This window comes from Hippocampus guttulatus, chromosome 6 (genome assembly GCF_054856545.1).
Source record: "Hippocampus guttulatus isolate MCC_2025c chromosome 6, RoL_Hgut_1.0, whole genome shotgun sequence".
In the NCBI taxonomy this organism is placed as follows: Eukaryota; Metazoa; Chordata; class Actinopteri; order Syngnathiformes; family Syngnathidae; genus Hippocampus; species Hippocampus guttulatus.
In genome coordinates this window covers 1,838,548-1,851,669 of record NC_141266.1, presented here as the reverse complement: position 1 = coordinate 1,851,669, position 13,122 = coordinate 1,838,548, and the positions used below count along the sequence as shown (strand labels likewise).

The window sequence follows — 13,122 nt, the reverse complement described above, 5'->3', positions numbered from 1 at the left end:
CGGTACCTCTGCACTGTGAAGTTGACGTGCTAACCACTTGACTACCGGGCCGCCCTATTGTGCAAATACAAGTATATTCATGGTAAAAAAGACAATAGAAAGAAATAGTCAAAGTCAAGTATTTTACGGGATCACTATAAATGAGAGCATTTTACTGGCAGCAGTGATCCCGTAAAATACTGTATTCAATAATCAAAAATACAGTAATTAACTAAATCTATCAATTTATACTATTATACTGTAAATTATCGATGCAGTAACATATTGTAGAAAATTACGGTACTTTATGGGATCACTGCTGCCAGCACTGTAATTTTTACAGTGAAAGTTTTCAAATGGGAATAATAAGGAGGACAAAAAGTTTACCCCAGGCATTATGACTCGCTCCACATCCTTCATTATCTCCTCATAGTTCTCTGGTTCCAGCGGTGCCTCAGTCGGGATTAGGGATCGGAGATAACCTGGCTGTACATCTGGAAAGACTGGTCTCTGCTCCAGATTCTCCAAATAGTCGGCTACAAAGTCAACCATTTCCTTTCCTCGACGACGGAACTCCTCAGCATTCATGGTACGTACTGTTTGAGGAACACAACAGAAAATCCCCAAAGCATTTTTCATTTGTCATACATAGTGTCAGCTGCGCTTTTTATTAATATAATGCTGTGAAGCCAATGCCGCTTTTCCATTAGCCTACGCCAAACCGCTCCAGTTGACCCGACACCACACTCTGTTGTTTTTCCATTACAAATGACGGGATCAGTTTAAGCCTGCATATAGACAGCATGTGGGATTCTGCCGTAACATTTCAGAAGAGGAGAGTCTGGGCCACTTTTTCTGGGTCGATTCAAAATATGAATTGCTGTTGCATGATGTGGCAATGTCACAAAGTACTGCCCATCAAATGCACAGAAGCTTTTACATTTGGACAAAAAAACCTAAGCCATTAAGACAAAGTCTCCCTCTGGCTGGCCGCTGTCTAGACAAAATATAGTGTATACAGTACACATATCTTGAGTTCTACATCAACAGTGAACCATATTAATGCAATAGTGATTTTGTGAGCAGCACTAACAGCTCGCCGCCAGCGCTCATCTATTCTGAATGGAAAGCTCAGTCTCATTCAGTTGGCTGCCTCTCGGAGTCAACTGCTCGTTGCCTTCACTCTGTGGCATCTGAATCCCTTCGGCATCCGCCCAAAGCCACCGTTCTCAAGGTGGAAGCCGCAACATTTGGGCGAGAATACACATTCAATTCAATGTGTGCGCAGTGCGTGCGCTTGTGAAAATTTCTATTAATCATCAAAGCTTCATCCATTTAAAATTTAAAATACTATTATGTTTATTATATATACTGTATATATATGCTGTATTTTTATGACTGGAGTGACAGCCAACGGCTGGTTCTGTCTCGCTTGTATAAAACCAGGAATGGGCGTGTGTAGAGGAGTGACGACTCGGCCCGAGATGGCCAGTGTTTTTGAGTCACCACCAAAATGTTTCTGAAAGGAGGTTTCATTGTAACCGCTTGGCCCTGACAAAAATCTAACGCCATAAATGAGCTACGAATGCTTGTGTAACCCGGATTATGGCATGAGGCAATGGGGAGTAGACATAACCAATTGAAAGATCATAGGTTTCATTCAGAAGTACAAAAAGAAATATATATACTGTATATATATATATATATATATATATATATATGACTGGAGTGACATATACAAATAAAATGGGCTACTGGAACAAAGCGGAGATGGGCGAGATGCGATAACATGGCTCTGTTGGAATGCTACTACTCAAGCAACCCTAGTCAGAGGGGTTACATGCAGAGAATGTTGGCTGAATGGTTACTTCGAAACCCACAGTCACGGTTGACCACGAAACAACTAGTAACTCAGTGTTCCAACATCCACAAACGGCAACTGCTGTCACAACTTGAGATTGATGAGGTACAACGCAGGTTCTATGGTGAAGGGCCCCAGGCTGCCAGGTCAGAGGAGGAGGTCATACCAGAGATTGGGAGGCAAGCCCCAATGAATGCAGATGATGAGATTGGGAGGCCAGCCCCAATGAATGAAATTTTGAGCGAGGCAGCAACTGACCTGAAAGCTAAGATCATGGCGAGAATGAAAGCTGGGCAACCTAGAAACCGATTACAACGGCTATGTGAAGTACCACCTGAAAGTCTCATGGAAAGTGTGAATGCAGCACTGAGGGCGATCCCTGCCGTAACGATCACGGAAACCAATGAGCTGATATACGCTTCAGCATCAGTGATCCTTGAGATGCTTGGCTATAAGAGCAACCATGGAAGCCATCAAGTCAAGTCAAGTCATGAGATACGTTACCCACCATGGAAAAGACGGTTGGAGGCTAAGATCAAGGCGGCTCGGAAAGATGTGAGTCAATTGACGGAGGCCCAGAGAGGTGTGATGAAAAGGCCGATACCCGAGAGGTACATCCAGATGACCATACCTGAAGCACTCGAAACTGCCAAACAAAGGCTCCAAGCCTTGTCCAGCCGCCTAAAGCGATACACGAAAGAGAATGAGGCCAGACGAATAAACAGGCTGTTCGCAGCACGACCTGCGAAAGTGTACGCTCAGTGGCAGGGTCCTAACAACAGAGCTGACCCACCAAGACTGGAAACTGAAAGGTACTGGAAAGGCATATGGGAGAAGGAGGTTGCACATAACAGCGGTGCACAATGGCTGGTGACCCTGAGAGAGGAGCACAGCAACCTCCCTGAACAGAACCCAGTTACCATAACAGTGGCAGACATACAGGAAAGAGTCTCAGATATGAAGAACTGGACAGCACTAGGCTCGGACATGGTCCACACCTACTGGCTAAAGAAACTCACAGCACTCCATCAGAGCCTAGCAGCACAAATGAACCAGCTGCTGAGGGATGGGACTCACCCAGGATGGCTAACCGAAGGGCGAACAATCCTGATCATGAAGGATCCCTTAAAGGGTGCAGTCCCATCCAACTATCGGCCAATAACCTGTCTCTCCACAACATGGAAGCTCATGTCAGGCATCATTGCGGCTAAGATAAGTGGACACATGGATCAATACATGAGCGAAGCACAGAAGGGCATTGGTAGAGATACCAGAGGAGGCAAACATCAGCTCCTGGTTGACAGAACAGTCGCACAAGACTGCAGGTCCCGACGTACCAACCTGTGCACAGCCTGGATTGATTACAAGAAAGCCTATGACTCGATGCCACATACATGGATCACTGAATGCTTGGAGTTGTATAAGGTGAACAGGACCCTAAGAGCCTTCGTTGCAAACTCGATGAGGATGTGGAAAACCACTTTTGAAGCCAATGGCAAGCCACTTACCCAAGTGTCCATCAAATGTGGCATATACCAAGGTGATGCACTCTCCCCACTGCTGTTTTGCATAGGACTGAACCCCCTGAACCAAGTAATCACCAAGACAGGCTATGGATACCGCCTCAGAAATGGAGCTACGATCAGTCACCTCCTCTACATGGATGACATAAAGCTGTATGCTAAGAGCGAAAGGGACATAGACTCCCTGATCCACACAACCAGGATCTACAGCAGCGACATCGGGATGTCATTCGGGCTTGAGAAATGTAGTCGGATGGTGACTAAGAGAGGAAAGGTAGTCCGCACTGAAGGGGTCTCACTCCCTGAAGGAACAATAGCAGACATTGAGGACAGCTACAAGTACCTCGGTGTACCACAAGCCAATGGCAACCTCGAACTGGCAACAAGGAAAGCGGCTACGGCCAAATACCTCCAGCGAGTGAGGCAAGTCCTAAGAAGCCAGCTCAATGGCAAGAATAAGACCCGGGCAATAAACAGCTATGCCCTGCCAGTGATCAGATACCCTGCAGGAATAATAAGGTGGCCAATCCAACACATAACTGCAGGGTGTAAGATGCTTGCAGGGAAAGCCTATATGGAACGCCATAACCGCCATAACCAGGTGGCTGGCATAGTCTACCGAAACATCTGTGTGGAGTATGGACTGGAAACCCCAAGGTCAAAATGGGAAACACCTCCGAAGGTGGTGGAGAATGACAGAGCGAAGATCCTGTGACACTTCCAGATCCAGACTGACAAGATGGTAATGGCGAACCAACCAGATATCGTGATCATAGATAAAGGGCAGAGGAAAGCCGTTGTAGTGGATGTAGCGGTCCCAAGTGATGGAAACATCAGAAAGAAGGAACACGAGAAACTCGAGAAATAGCAAGGGCTCAGAGAGGAGCTGGAGAGAGCCTGGAAGGTAAAGGTGACAGTCGTGCCTGTGGTGGTCGGAGCACTCGGGGCAGTGACCCCCAAACTAGATGAGTGGTTGCAACAGATCCCGGGAACAACATCGGACATCTCAGTCCAGAAATGTGCAGTGCTGGGAACAGCAAGGATACTGCGCAGAACCCTCAAGCTTCCTGGCCTCTGGTAGAGGACCCGAGCTGAATGAGGGACGGACACCACCCGAGGGGGGTGAGACGAGGATTTTTTTTTATATATATAAACATAATCTATATTGACTAAAAGAGTAGCGTCATTAAAATTGGCTTAATTAAACAGAACTGAATATTGAATATTGAGACTAAGTTGGATTTATTTACTTTTTCACTGTGTTTTTGTGACAATAATTTTGTTGTCATGTGTTTATGTTTGATATAAAAGTTAATTGTTTTTACAACTGTTGTCTTGTTTCTTTGCCCATGCTACCCCCTCAAGTTGACATCATTGGCTCCAGTGAATCGAATCTAGTGTCCCCTTACTGGTCCAAATAGAAACCCGTTGTCCGCACCAGAGTGTTTTATCATCTCCAACAATTATAAAACAGACGTAGCCCTTGTTACACTTGGATGCAGCGAATTTGGGTTTTTTGTCAGAGCTCAAAAAACGATGTTTGTAGGCAGGTTTTCTTGTTGCATAGTAATGTCTTCTTTTTGTGACCAGAAACAACATTTCTGTTTGTTAAAAAAATGTCTGCGAACATCTTTGCAACCATTTACACACCCTGACGCAAACGCCAAATTTATTGTTTGTCAGCATTCACAAGCATTTGCCATTCAGTGAGATATCATCTTCAGAGTAATACAAGTCTTTCTCTTATTGTTTTCAGTTATTTATTTACATTTAATTAATTTTCAAATCAGTACATTTATGGACAAGCACACATTGGTCACAATCTTCGGGTACACCTGCGCAAGCTCTGCATCAAAAACGGTCATGCAAATGATGCTCCTTTAAGAATAAATTACCATCATATTGTGGCCATATTTGGCTGGAGTGCAAAAATGGAATTTATATTGTGACAATTTCAATAATTTGGTTGTCTTAAATATATCCTGAGAGCATGTTTCAATTAAATCAGAAGGTCATAATGAAACAATATCTGATGAGTAAAGTGCACAATTTTTCCATTTAGCTCCTGCATCGGAGTGGTAAATGGTTTCAAAATGCTGTATGTTGTCAAGAGACAATCTGTCTGTACAGATTATACAATAATCTGTACAACTATAATTACAATGAGTATCATGTGTCCATAACCTGCCTGTTATTTCTATTCCATGAAAACAAACATATAAGCAATCTTTGACACACATACAACTGTACATTGTGGGTAGCAACCACAATAGAAAGGGGTGTAAAAATAGATAATTATTCCCAAATTATTGTAACACAAGCATCCAACATCAAATGAATAATAGCCCTTGCTGACCATAAATGCTTTATCGTGCAACAAGTGTACTTTGCCCTTTCTCCATTTGAGAGGTCATTATCCTTACACTAATCTGAAATAGGATTACAAAAGTGTGTGTGACTGTGAGTATGGTCATGTGTTAATGCGTGCGCTTGTTTAGTGTGTGTGTGTGTGTGCGCGCGTGTGTTTGTGTGAGAGCGAATGTACTCACATTTCCAGCACCAAAAGTGGTATTTTGTGGAGCTCTTCCTCGCTTTTTGTTGTTCAAAAAAAGTCAAATGTACAGTTGGACGTGAAGGTGTTTACGAATAGATGTGTGGGTGTACACAGGGCAAGACACATTCTCTTCTTTTATCTCGTATCTATCCACTCCCACCTCACCAACGCTCAGTGGGCCAGCCAATCGGAGGTCTGCTACGTAAGGGGGAGGACACAATCACAAGCAGATCCTGGAACAGCTGTCATAAGTGACCTTTAACAGACATCCTTTAGTGCACATTCAACCATGCATACTGAGCAAACAGATTAAAAACAGTTAAATAAAACAATGTTACGACCGGATAACAATGACATTTTTCAGTTTATTTTATGTGGTCTTAAAAGGATATGGAAACATTATTCAGTGTTTGACTCTTTAAAGGGCAGTCATTGAACTATTACAAACTTTATGGGAAATATTTAATTTTGAAAAGAGAGGCTAAACCTGGACGCAGTGGCTCATAAGTCCCAACATACACTAGTCTCAGGTAACGTCATGTCTTGGGCTAGCATGGCTTTTTCTGGGCTTTACTAATATTCATTGGTGATATAACATGTGATAACAGTTGCAAAATTTACTTAAACATTTCTGAAGTCTGCAGAAAAAAATGCTGTCTGTCAATTTAAAGAAAGATCAAACCATACTGATTGGAAGATCCTTTATTATTGGAAGTCACAAGCTCCCGTTGCACTAACAACTAGAACCAGTTGAATCTAAGAAAACAACAGCAATGTTTTGAAGATGCACACCAGATGAGTAGAGAACGTCTTGGTAACTGGTACAGTTTCCAGTGCCTACCCAGGGATGGCATAAAGTTCATGGTAAATCCTTTGCGAAACAATAAATGGGTATATTTTACACCAATCTGATTGGATGAATCAGAGCGAACGATATTGAGCATTTTATGCACATTTTGTGATCAGCTGTAACGTCTCGTATGAAGCTAGAATCGATTCCTTGTTTTTCAAAGTCTCGTAGATTTGAGTCTTTCCGACTCCATATTTTTTACTTTGGAGTTCACTCTCTCTTTCACGGCCATCACCGTTGTTCTTCGTTTGGATGCCATGAGCTACAGGACATTAATGTAAATGAATAAAATTAAAATATTTCACAATTATCGTAAAACTCATGCCAATAAAGAGTCATGTCGCCGTTTCGGATCTAATGATAGAAAATAGCCGAGCGGACATAATTATTCCGTAGCGGGAACTGCTTGAGTTTGCACTTCTTGCGAGCTTCCATATGGCTTCCGGGTTGAGGAACTTCCAAGGAATCGATGATTAATGTAATATAGTTCTAGAAAATGGAATGCATATTGTTTTTTTTGTTTTTTTTCCGAGTTAGGGAACTTCTGTTTAAAATGTGGAAATATTTGCTGTATCGTCTGTTTCTATCGTTTCATCCATCCATCCATCCATCCATTTTCCGAACCGCTTGATCCTCACTAGGGTCGCGGGGGGTGCTGGAGCCTATCCCAGCCGTCTTCGGGCAGTAGGCGGGGGAAACCCTGAATCAGTTGCCAGCCAATCGCAGGGCACACAGAGACGGACAACCATCCACATCCACACCCACACTCACACCTTGGGACAATTTAGAGCATCCAATCAGCCTGCCATGCATGTTTTTGGAATGTGGGAGGAAACCCACGCAAGCCCGGGGAGAACATGCAAACTCCACACAGGGAGGCCGGAGCTGGAATCACACCGGTACCTCTGCACTGTGAAGCCGACGTGCTAACCACTGGACTACCGGGCCGCCCTCTATTGTTTCAAAAAAATGTAATATTTACAAGTAAAAATTTATGTATATAGCGCATACTAAAATGCAACCTCAGGTCAAAGTTCTTCACCAAATAGCTTCTCACGATTGTAAGGTGGTGGTGGACCCCAAAAAGCAGGCAAGAGGGAGGAGCAGGGTGAACTTGACAAATTGTATTAAAACATAGAGAAAACTAAATCCTAAACAAAGTCCTGAAATCAAAAAGAATCCAAAGTAGCAAACAAAACCATGATTGAAGCAAAAACTAACCATGATCGAAACATGACCGGAACAAACATGACAGTAGCAAACAAACAGCAACAATGACCCAACCATGAGTTGTCGTGCCGGGAGAACTTTTATACGACCGGTACTAATCACAGAAAGACCAATAGGTGTGCAGCTGCAGGGAGAACCCTACAGTGCCACCTGTTGGTCACAAACAGACAGTACCCCTCCCTCAAGGGACGGATCCCAGACGTCCCAAAGTTGTCCAAAGGCTTGCCTTGCCGGGGAACGGGAACTAAAAGCGACGGCAAGCCTTGCCTCGCCGAAGAACAGGAACAAAGGCGACCGCGACCTTTGCCTCGCCGGAGAACAGGAACAAAAAGCGACAGCAAGCCTTGCCTCGCCGGAGAACAGGAACAAAAGCGACGGCGACCTTCGCCTCGCCAGGGAACAGGAACAAGAAGCGACGGCAACCCTTTCGGGGGACATGGGACAGCCGGACGTGAACAGGGGCTCAGCTTGACGTGGGCGTGGACGTGGCATGGCTCCTCGAGGACGTGAATGTGAATCAGCTCGAACAGCCGGACGTGAACAGGGGCTCAGCTTGACGTGGACGTGGCATGGCTCCTCGTGGACGTGAATGTGAATCAGCTCGAACAGACACGTGACGAGCCTCGGCTCAACGTGGACGCCGACAGTGCTGGGCCCACCGTAGACGCGGCTTGACGAGATGAAAACATGGGACAGCCGCATCACCAGCGCTGCCTGAATGGGAAAAGGGTGTCGGCCGCAGACGTGCTCCGCCAGGCACATGGTGGTATAGGGACCAGTCCTTTGTACCTGCGGGGTCCAGGTGGTCGGGTCATTCTGTCACGTTTGCGAAGTGGTGGTGGATCCCAAAAAGTAGGCAAGAGGGAGGAGCAGGGTGAACTTGACAAATTGTATTAAAAAATTAGAGAAAACTGAATCCAAAACGAAGTCCAAAGTATCAAACAAAAATCATGACTGAAGATAAAACATAACAATGACCTAAACATGACTGAAACAAACATGACAGCAGCCAGCAAACAGCAATAAGCAACAATGACCCGACCATGAGTGGTCGCGCCGGGAGACCTTTTATATGACCGGTACTAATCACATAACGACCAACAGGTGTGCAGCTGCAGGGAGAACACTACAGTGCCACCTTGACCTTAGCTGTCAAAAAAAAATGTCACATGAGCACTTCCGGAGTGAACGCTGGCGAATTTTTGGACGCCGCTACTCCCCGTGATTTTTGGATTTTTAAGTCAATTTTTTGATCTTTTAAAGTCGACATATTTTTGTCGACCTGCTTTTATGGTCACTGAGTGAACAACGATCAATCCACACTCGATCGGTCGAACTGTCATTGCCTGTTATCGAGTGTTGAGTTGCCGTCGAGTTGCGGCTAGCGGCTAACTTACCTGCTACCTGTCGCTGCTTCCCGACTTTATTACTCCAGTCCAGCTATGTCGATCAGCTGTGAGTGGCTTGCTTTCTGCTGGTTCGTCTGTTCTCCACCACCCATTGGAAGCGCTTCACCAGTATGCTGCCACTGAGCTCAAACCCTATTTTAATCCACACGGTCCACCACCGCCTGCTCTGCTCCAACACCCGGACGGTCGCTCGCAGCTGCACTGCTGTCAACGTCGGCCTACTGAACATCCGTTCCCTTACGAGCAAGGGCCAGTTCGTCCACGACCTCCTGACAGACCGTGAGTTTGACATTCTGTGTCTGACTGAGACCTGGCAGCAACCAAATGATTATGGTACTCTTAATGAAGCTACTCCACCGGGCTTTGTTTATCACGCTGTGCCTCGCACGACTGGGAGGGGAGGTGGCCTCGCGATGATTCTGCGCGAGGATTGGAAATTTTCACCCGTAAATGTGCCTGCTTTTTTTATCTTTTGAAGCTACAGTTATACAGTTCTCTGGATCAACTCCCACACTGATTGCCACTATTTACCGTCCACCAAAACCAAACAAGCATTTTATCACTGACATTACTACACTCCTCACTCATCTGTATACACTATCACCAAATGTGATTCTCTTAGGAGATTTTAATATACACATGGACAATATCAATAACTCACTCACCAAAGACCTTACCTCCTGTCTGGACAGTTTTGGTTTTCAACAGTTTGTCAACTTTCCCACACACAGTAAAGGACATATTCTGGACTTGATCTGCTGTATAGGATTATCACCAACAAACTGTAAAACCGATCTCCTCCCATACACAGATCATCTATTGCTTTCATTCAATGTTAACCTGTCCTTTGTCAAATCCAACCCACAACGCATTATACATTTCCGTAAAATCAAGGACATTAACCCGGACAATTTAGAATCACTTATCAACAACCTCCCCAGTACTGATTGTCTTTCTACAACAGATGAGTTTTTGACACACTACAATACAAACCTCCATAACATTCTCAATACCCTGGCCCCACTCAAAACCCGAACTGTCTCCTTCAACCAAACAGCACCCTGGTTTACCCCTACCCTCAGACAACTTAAATCAAAAGGCCGTCAACTTGAAAGATTATACAGAAAAACTGGTCTCACTATTCATAAAGAAATGTACACTACCCACTTCCTCCATTACAAGGACTCAATATCCAAAGCCAAATCAATCTTCTACTCTGGTTTAATCAGTTCCAAGAAGGTAACCCCAGATCACTCTTTTCACTCATTTCTAAACTCACCAAACCTGCTGACACTCTTCCCTCACATCTCTATTCCACTGATTTTTGTAATACTCTGGCCTCATTTTTTACATCCAAAATCCAACTTATCCACCAGCAGCTCACCCCTTCATCTGCTCCCAACCCTCCTTCTCCATTCTCCCCGGTTCCTACACACCTGTTCTCTGCATTCACCTCCCCATCTGTCCACCAAATCTCCATCTTAATGCAGAACTCCAAATCCTCTACTTGTCAACTTGACCCTCTCCCTACTGTTCTAGTCAAAGCTTCTATCCCGGCCCTCTCCCCTCTCATCACTAACATTATTCAAACTTCCCTCTCTACTGGCATTGTACCCTCCCATCTCAAAACTGCTGCTGTCACTCCCATACTGAAGAAACCTGGCTCTGATCCCTCCGACTTGAATAACTTTCGTCCCATATCAAACCTCCCGTTCATCTCCAAACTTCTAGAAAAAACAGTAGCTGCTCAACTTCACACCCATCTTTCCTCCAATAACCTCTACGAACAATTTCAATCTGGCTTCCGTCCCCTCCATAGTACCGAAACTGAAACCCTCCTCAAAATATGCAATGACCTTCTTCTCTCTGTCGACTGCGGTTCACTCGCCATCCTCCTCCTGCTTGACCTCAGTGCAGCCTTTGACACCATCTCTCACTCCATCCTCCTCGACAGACTCTCCTCCATTGGCATCACCAGCATCCCCCTCTCCTGGTTCCGCTCCTATCTTTCTGACCGCACCCAGTTTATCCAGCTCAAATGTTTTAGATCTCACCCCTTTCCCCTCACTTCAGGTGTTCCTCAGGGTTCTGTCCTTGGCCCCTTGCTGTTTCTAATCTATCTTCTCCCCCTTGGTAATATCTTCAGGAAACATCACATTCACTTTCACTGCTACGCGGATGACACCCAGCTCTACATCTCTACCAAACCTAATACCATACTCCCACCATCCTCCCTAACTAACTGCCTGCAGGAATTAAAATCTTGGTTCACCTCAAACTTCCTCAAATTGAATAGCAATAAAACTGAACTCCTCCTCATTGGCACCAAATCCACCCTAAACAAAATAAACAATTTCTCCATTCCCTTTGACAGCTCTTCCATCTCCCCCTCTCCTCAGGTCAAGAGTCTGGGTGTCATCCTTGATAGCACCCTCTCCTTCACCTCACATATCAACCACATCACTCGTTCTGCATATTATCATCTTAGAAACATCCACCGGCTCCGCTTTTCTCTCACTCCTCCACTGCTATACTTGTTCATACCCTCGTCACCTCGCGACTCGATTACTGTAATTCCCTCCTGCTCGGTCTCCCTCAAAAAACCCTCCATAAGCTTCAGCTGGTCCAAAATTCAGCCACCCGCATTATCACACTCACACCATACATAAACCATATTACACCTGTCCTCCAACATCTCCACTGGCTCCCCATTTTACACCGCATTCAATATAAAATCCTGCTCCTCACATTCAAATCCATCCATAACCTAGCCCCTCCATACCTATCTGACCTCATCCATATTCCTACACCTGTCCGCTCTGTCCGCTCTCTTCGTTCTTCCTCCTCTCTCCTCCTCTCTGTCCCCCCTGCTCGCCTCGTCACCATGGGAAACAGAGCCTTCAGTCGCTCTGCTCCCCAGCTCTGGAACACACTCCCCGCTGACCTTCGTAATAAGGACTCATTAACACATTTCAAATCCAGCCTCAAAACACATCTGTTTAGACAAGCCTACTCACTCGGACCATAAAGCCATTATTTTTATTTATTTATTTTTTTGTTGTATTTTTTCTTATTTTATTTGATGCTGTTTTTAACATTGTGTTTGTGATTTTAACTGCTTGTTGTAAGGTGTCCTTGAGTTTCTAGAAAGGCGCCCACAAATAAAATGTATTATTATTATTATTATTACAGTGCCACCTGTTGGTCACAAACAGAATCATGACATAGCTAAGTAATAAATCCTGAAAATGATATTGCGATCCAATTTTCTGCAAATTATTTTTATTTTCACTTAATGGAGATTTGAATAATGACCCACTCGCATCTAACAACTTGAGCCTCAAGAATGAATAACATTTTGCACCTCCTGTATGCCAACATGATGGGAGCTATTGTTTATTTTAATTGGAGAGGGAGATTTTGTCTGGTCTCGTATTATTTTATGTTTTTTGACTTGTTCATTGTACTTGATGATATTTTTGCCTCATTTTACTCAATTTCCTTTCGAGAGTAAATAAAGATTTAATAAATGAAAAATAATTTATTTTTGATAATGAAAACGCAGGTGCAAGTTTGTTTGTTTGTTTTTTTCCATTCAAAATTAACCTCTGATTCACTCTCCGAAGCAAAGGTGGCACTGATATGCGTATCACTTCGTGGAAACTGCAATAAAAAAACCAGCAGAAAATTGAATGTGGTCTGTTTACGAGTGACAC

The 13,122-nt window shown here is 44.3% G+C and overlaps 1 protein-coding gene across 4 annotated transcripts in view; it reads right to left on the bottom strand.

Moving 5' to 3' along the window:
• ddc (dopa decarboxylase) overlaps positions 1 to 6,048 on the bottom strand; it is a 123,414-nt gene extending 117,366 nt beyond the window's left edge. For all 4 annotated transcript variants that reach the window (XM_086114453.1, XM_086114451.1, XM_086114452.1 and 1 more), the window contains exons 1-2: positions 5,913 to 6,048; positions 367 to 575 (exon numbers count right to left, since the gene is read on the bottom strand). In XM_086114453.1, coding sequence (XP_085970579.1) covers positions 367 to 567 — 201 coding nt within the window. In that variant the 5' untranslated portion in view covers positions 568 to 575; positions 5,913 to 6,048. The remainder of the gene's footprint in view (positions 1 to 366; positions 576 to 5,912) is intronic.
• Positions 6,049 to 13,122: the final 7,074 nt, after the last annotated feature.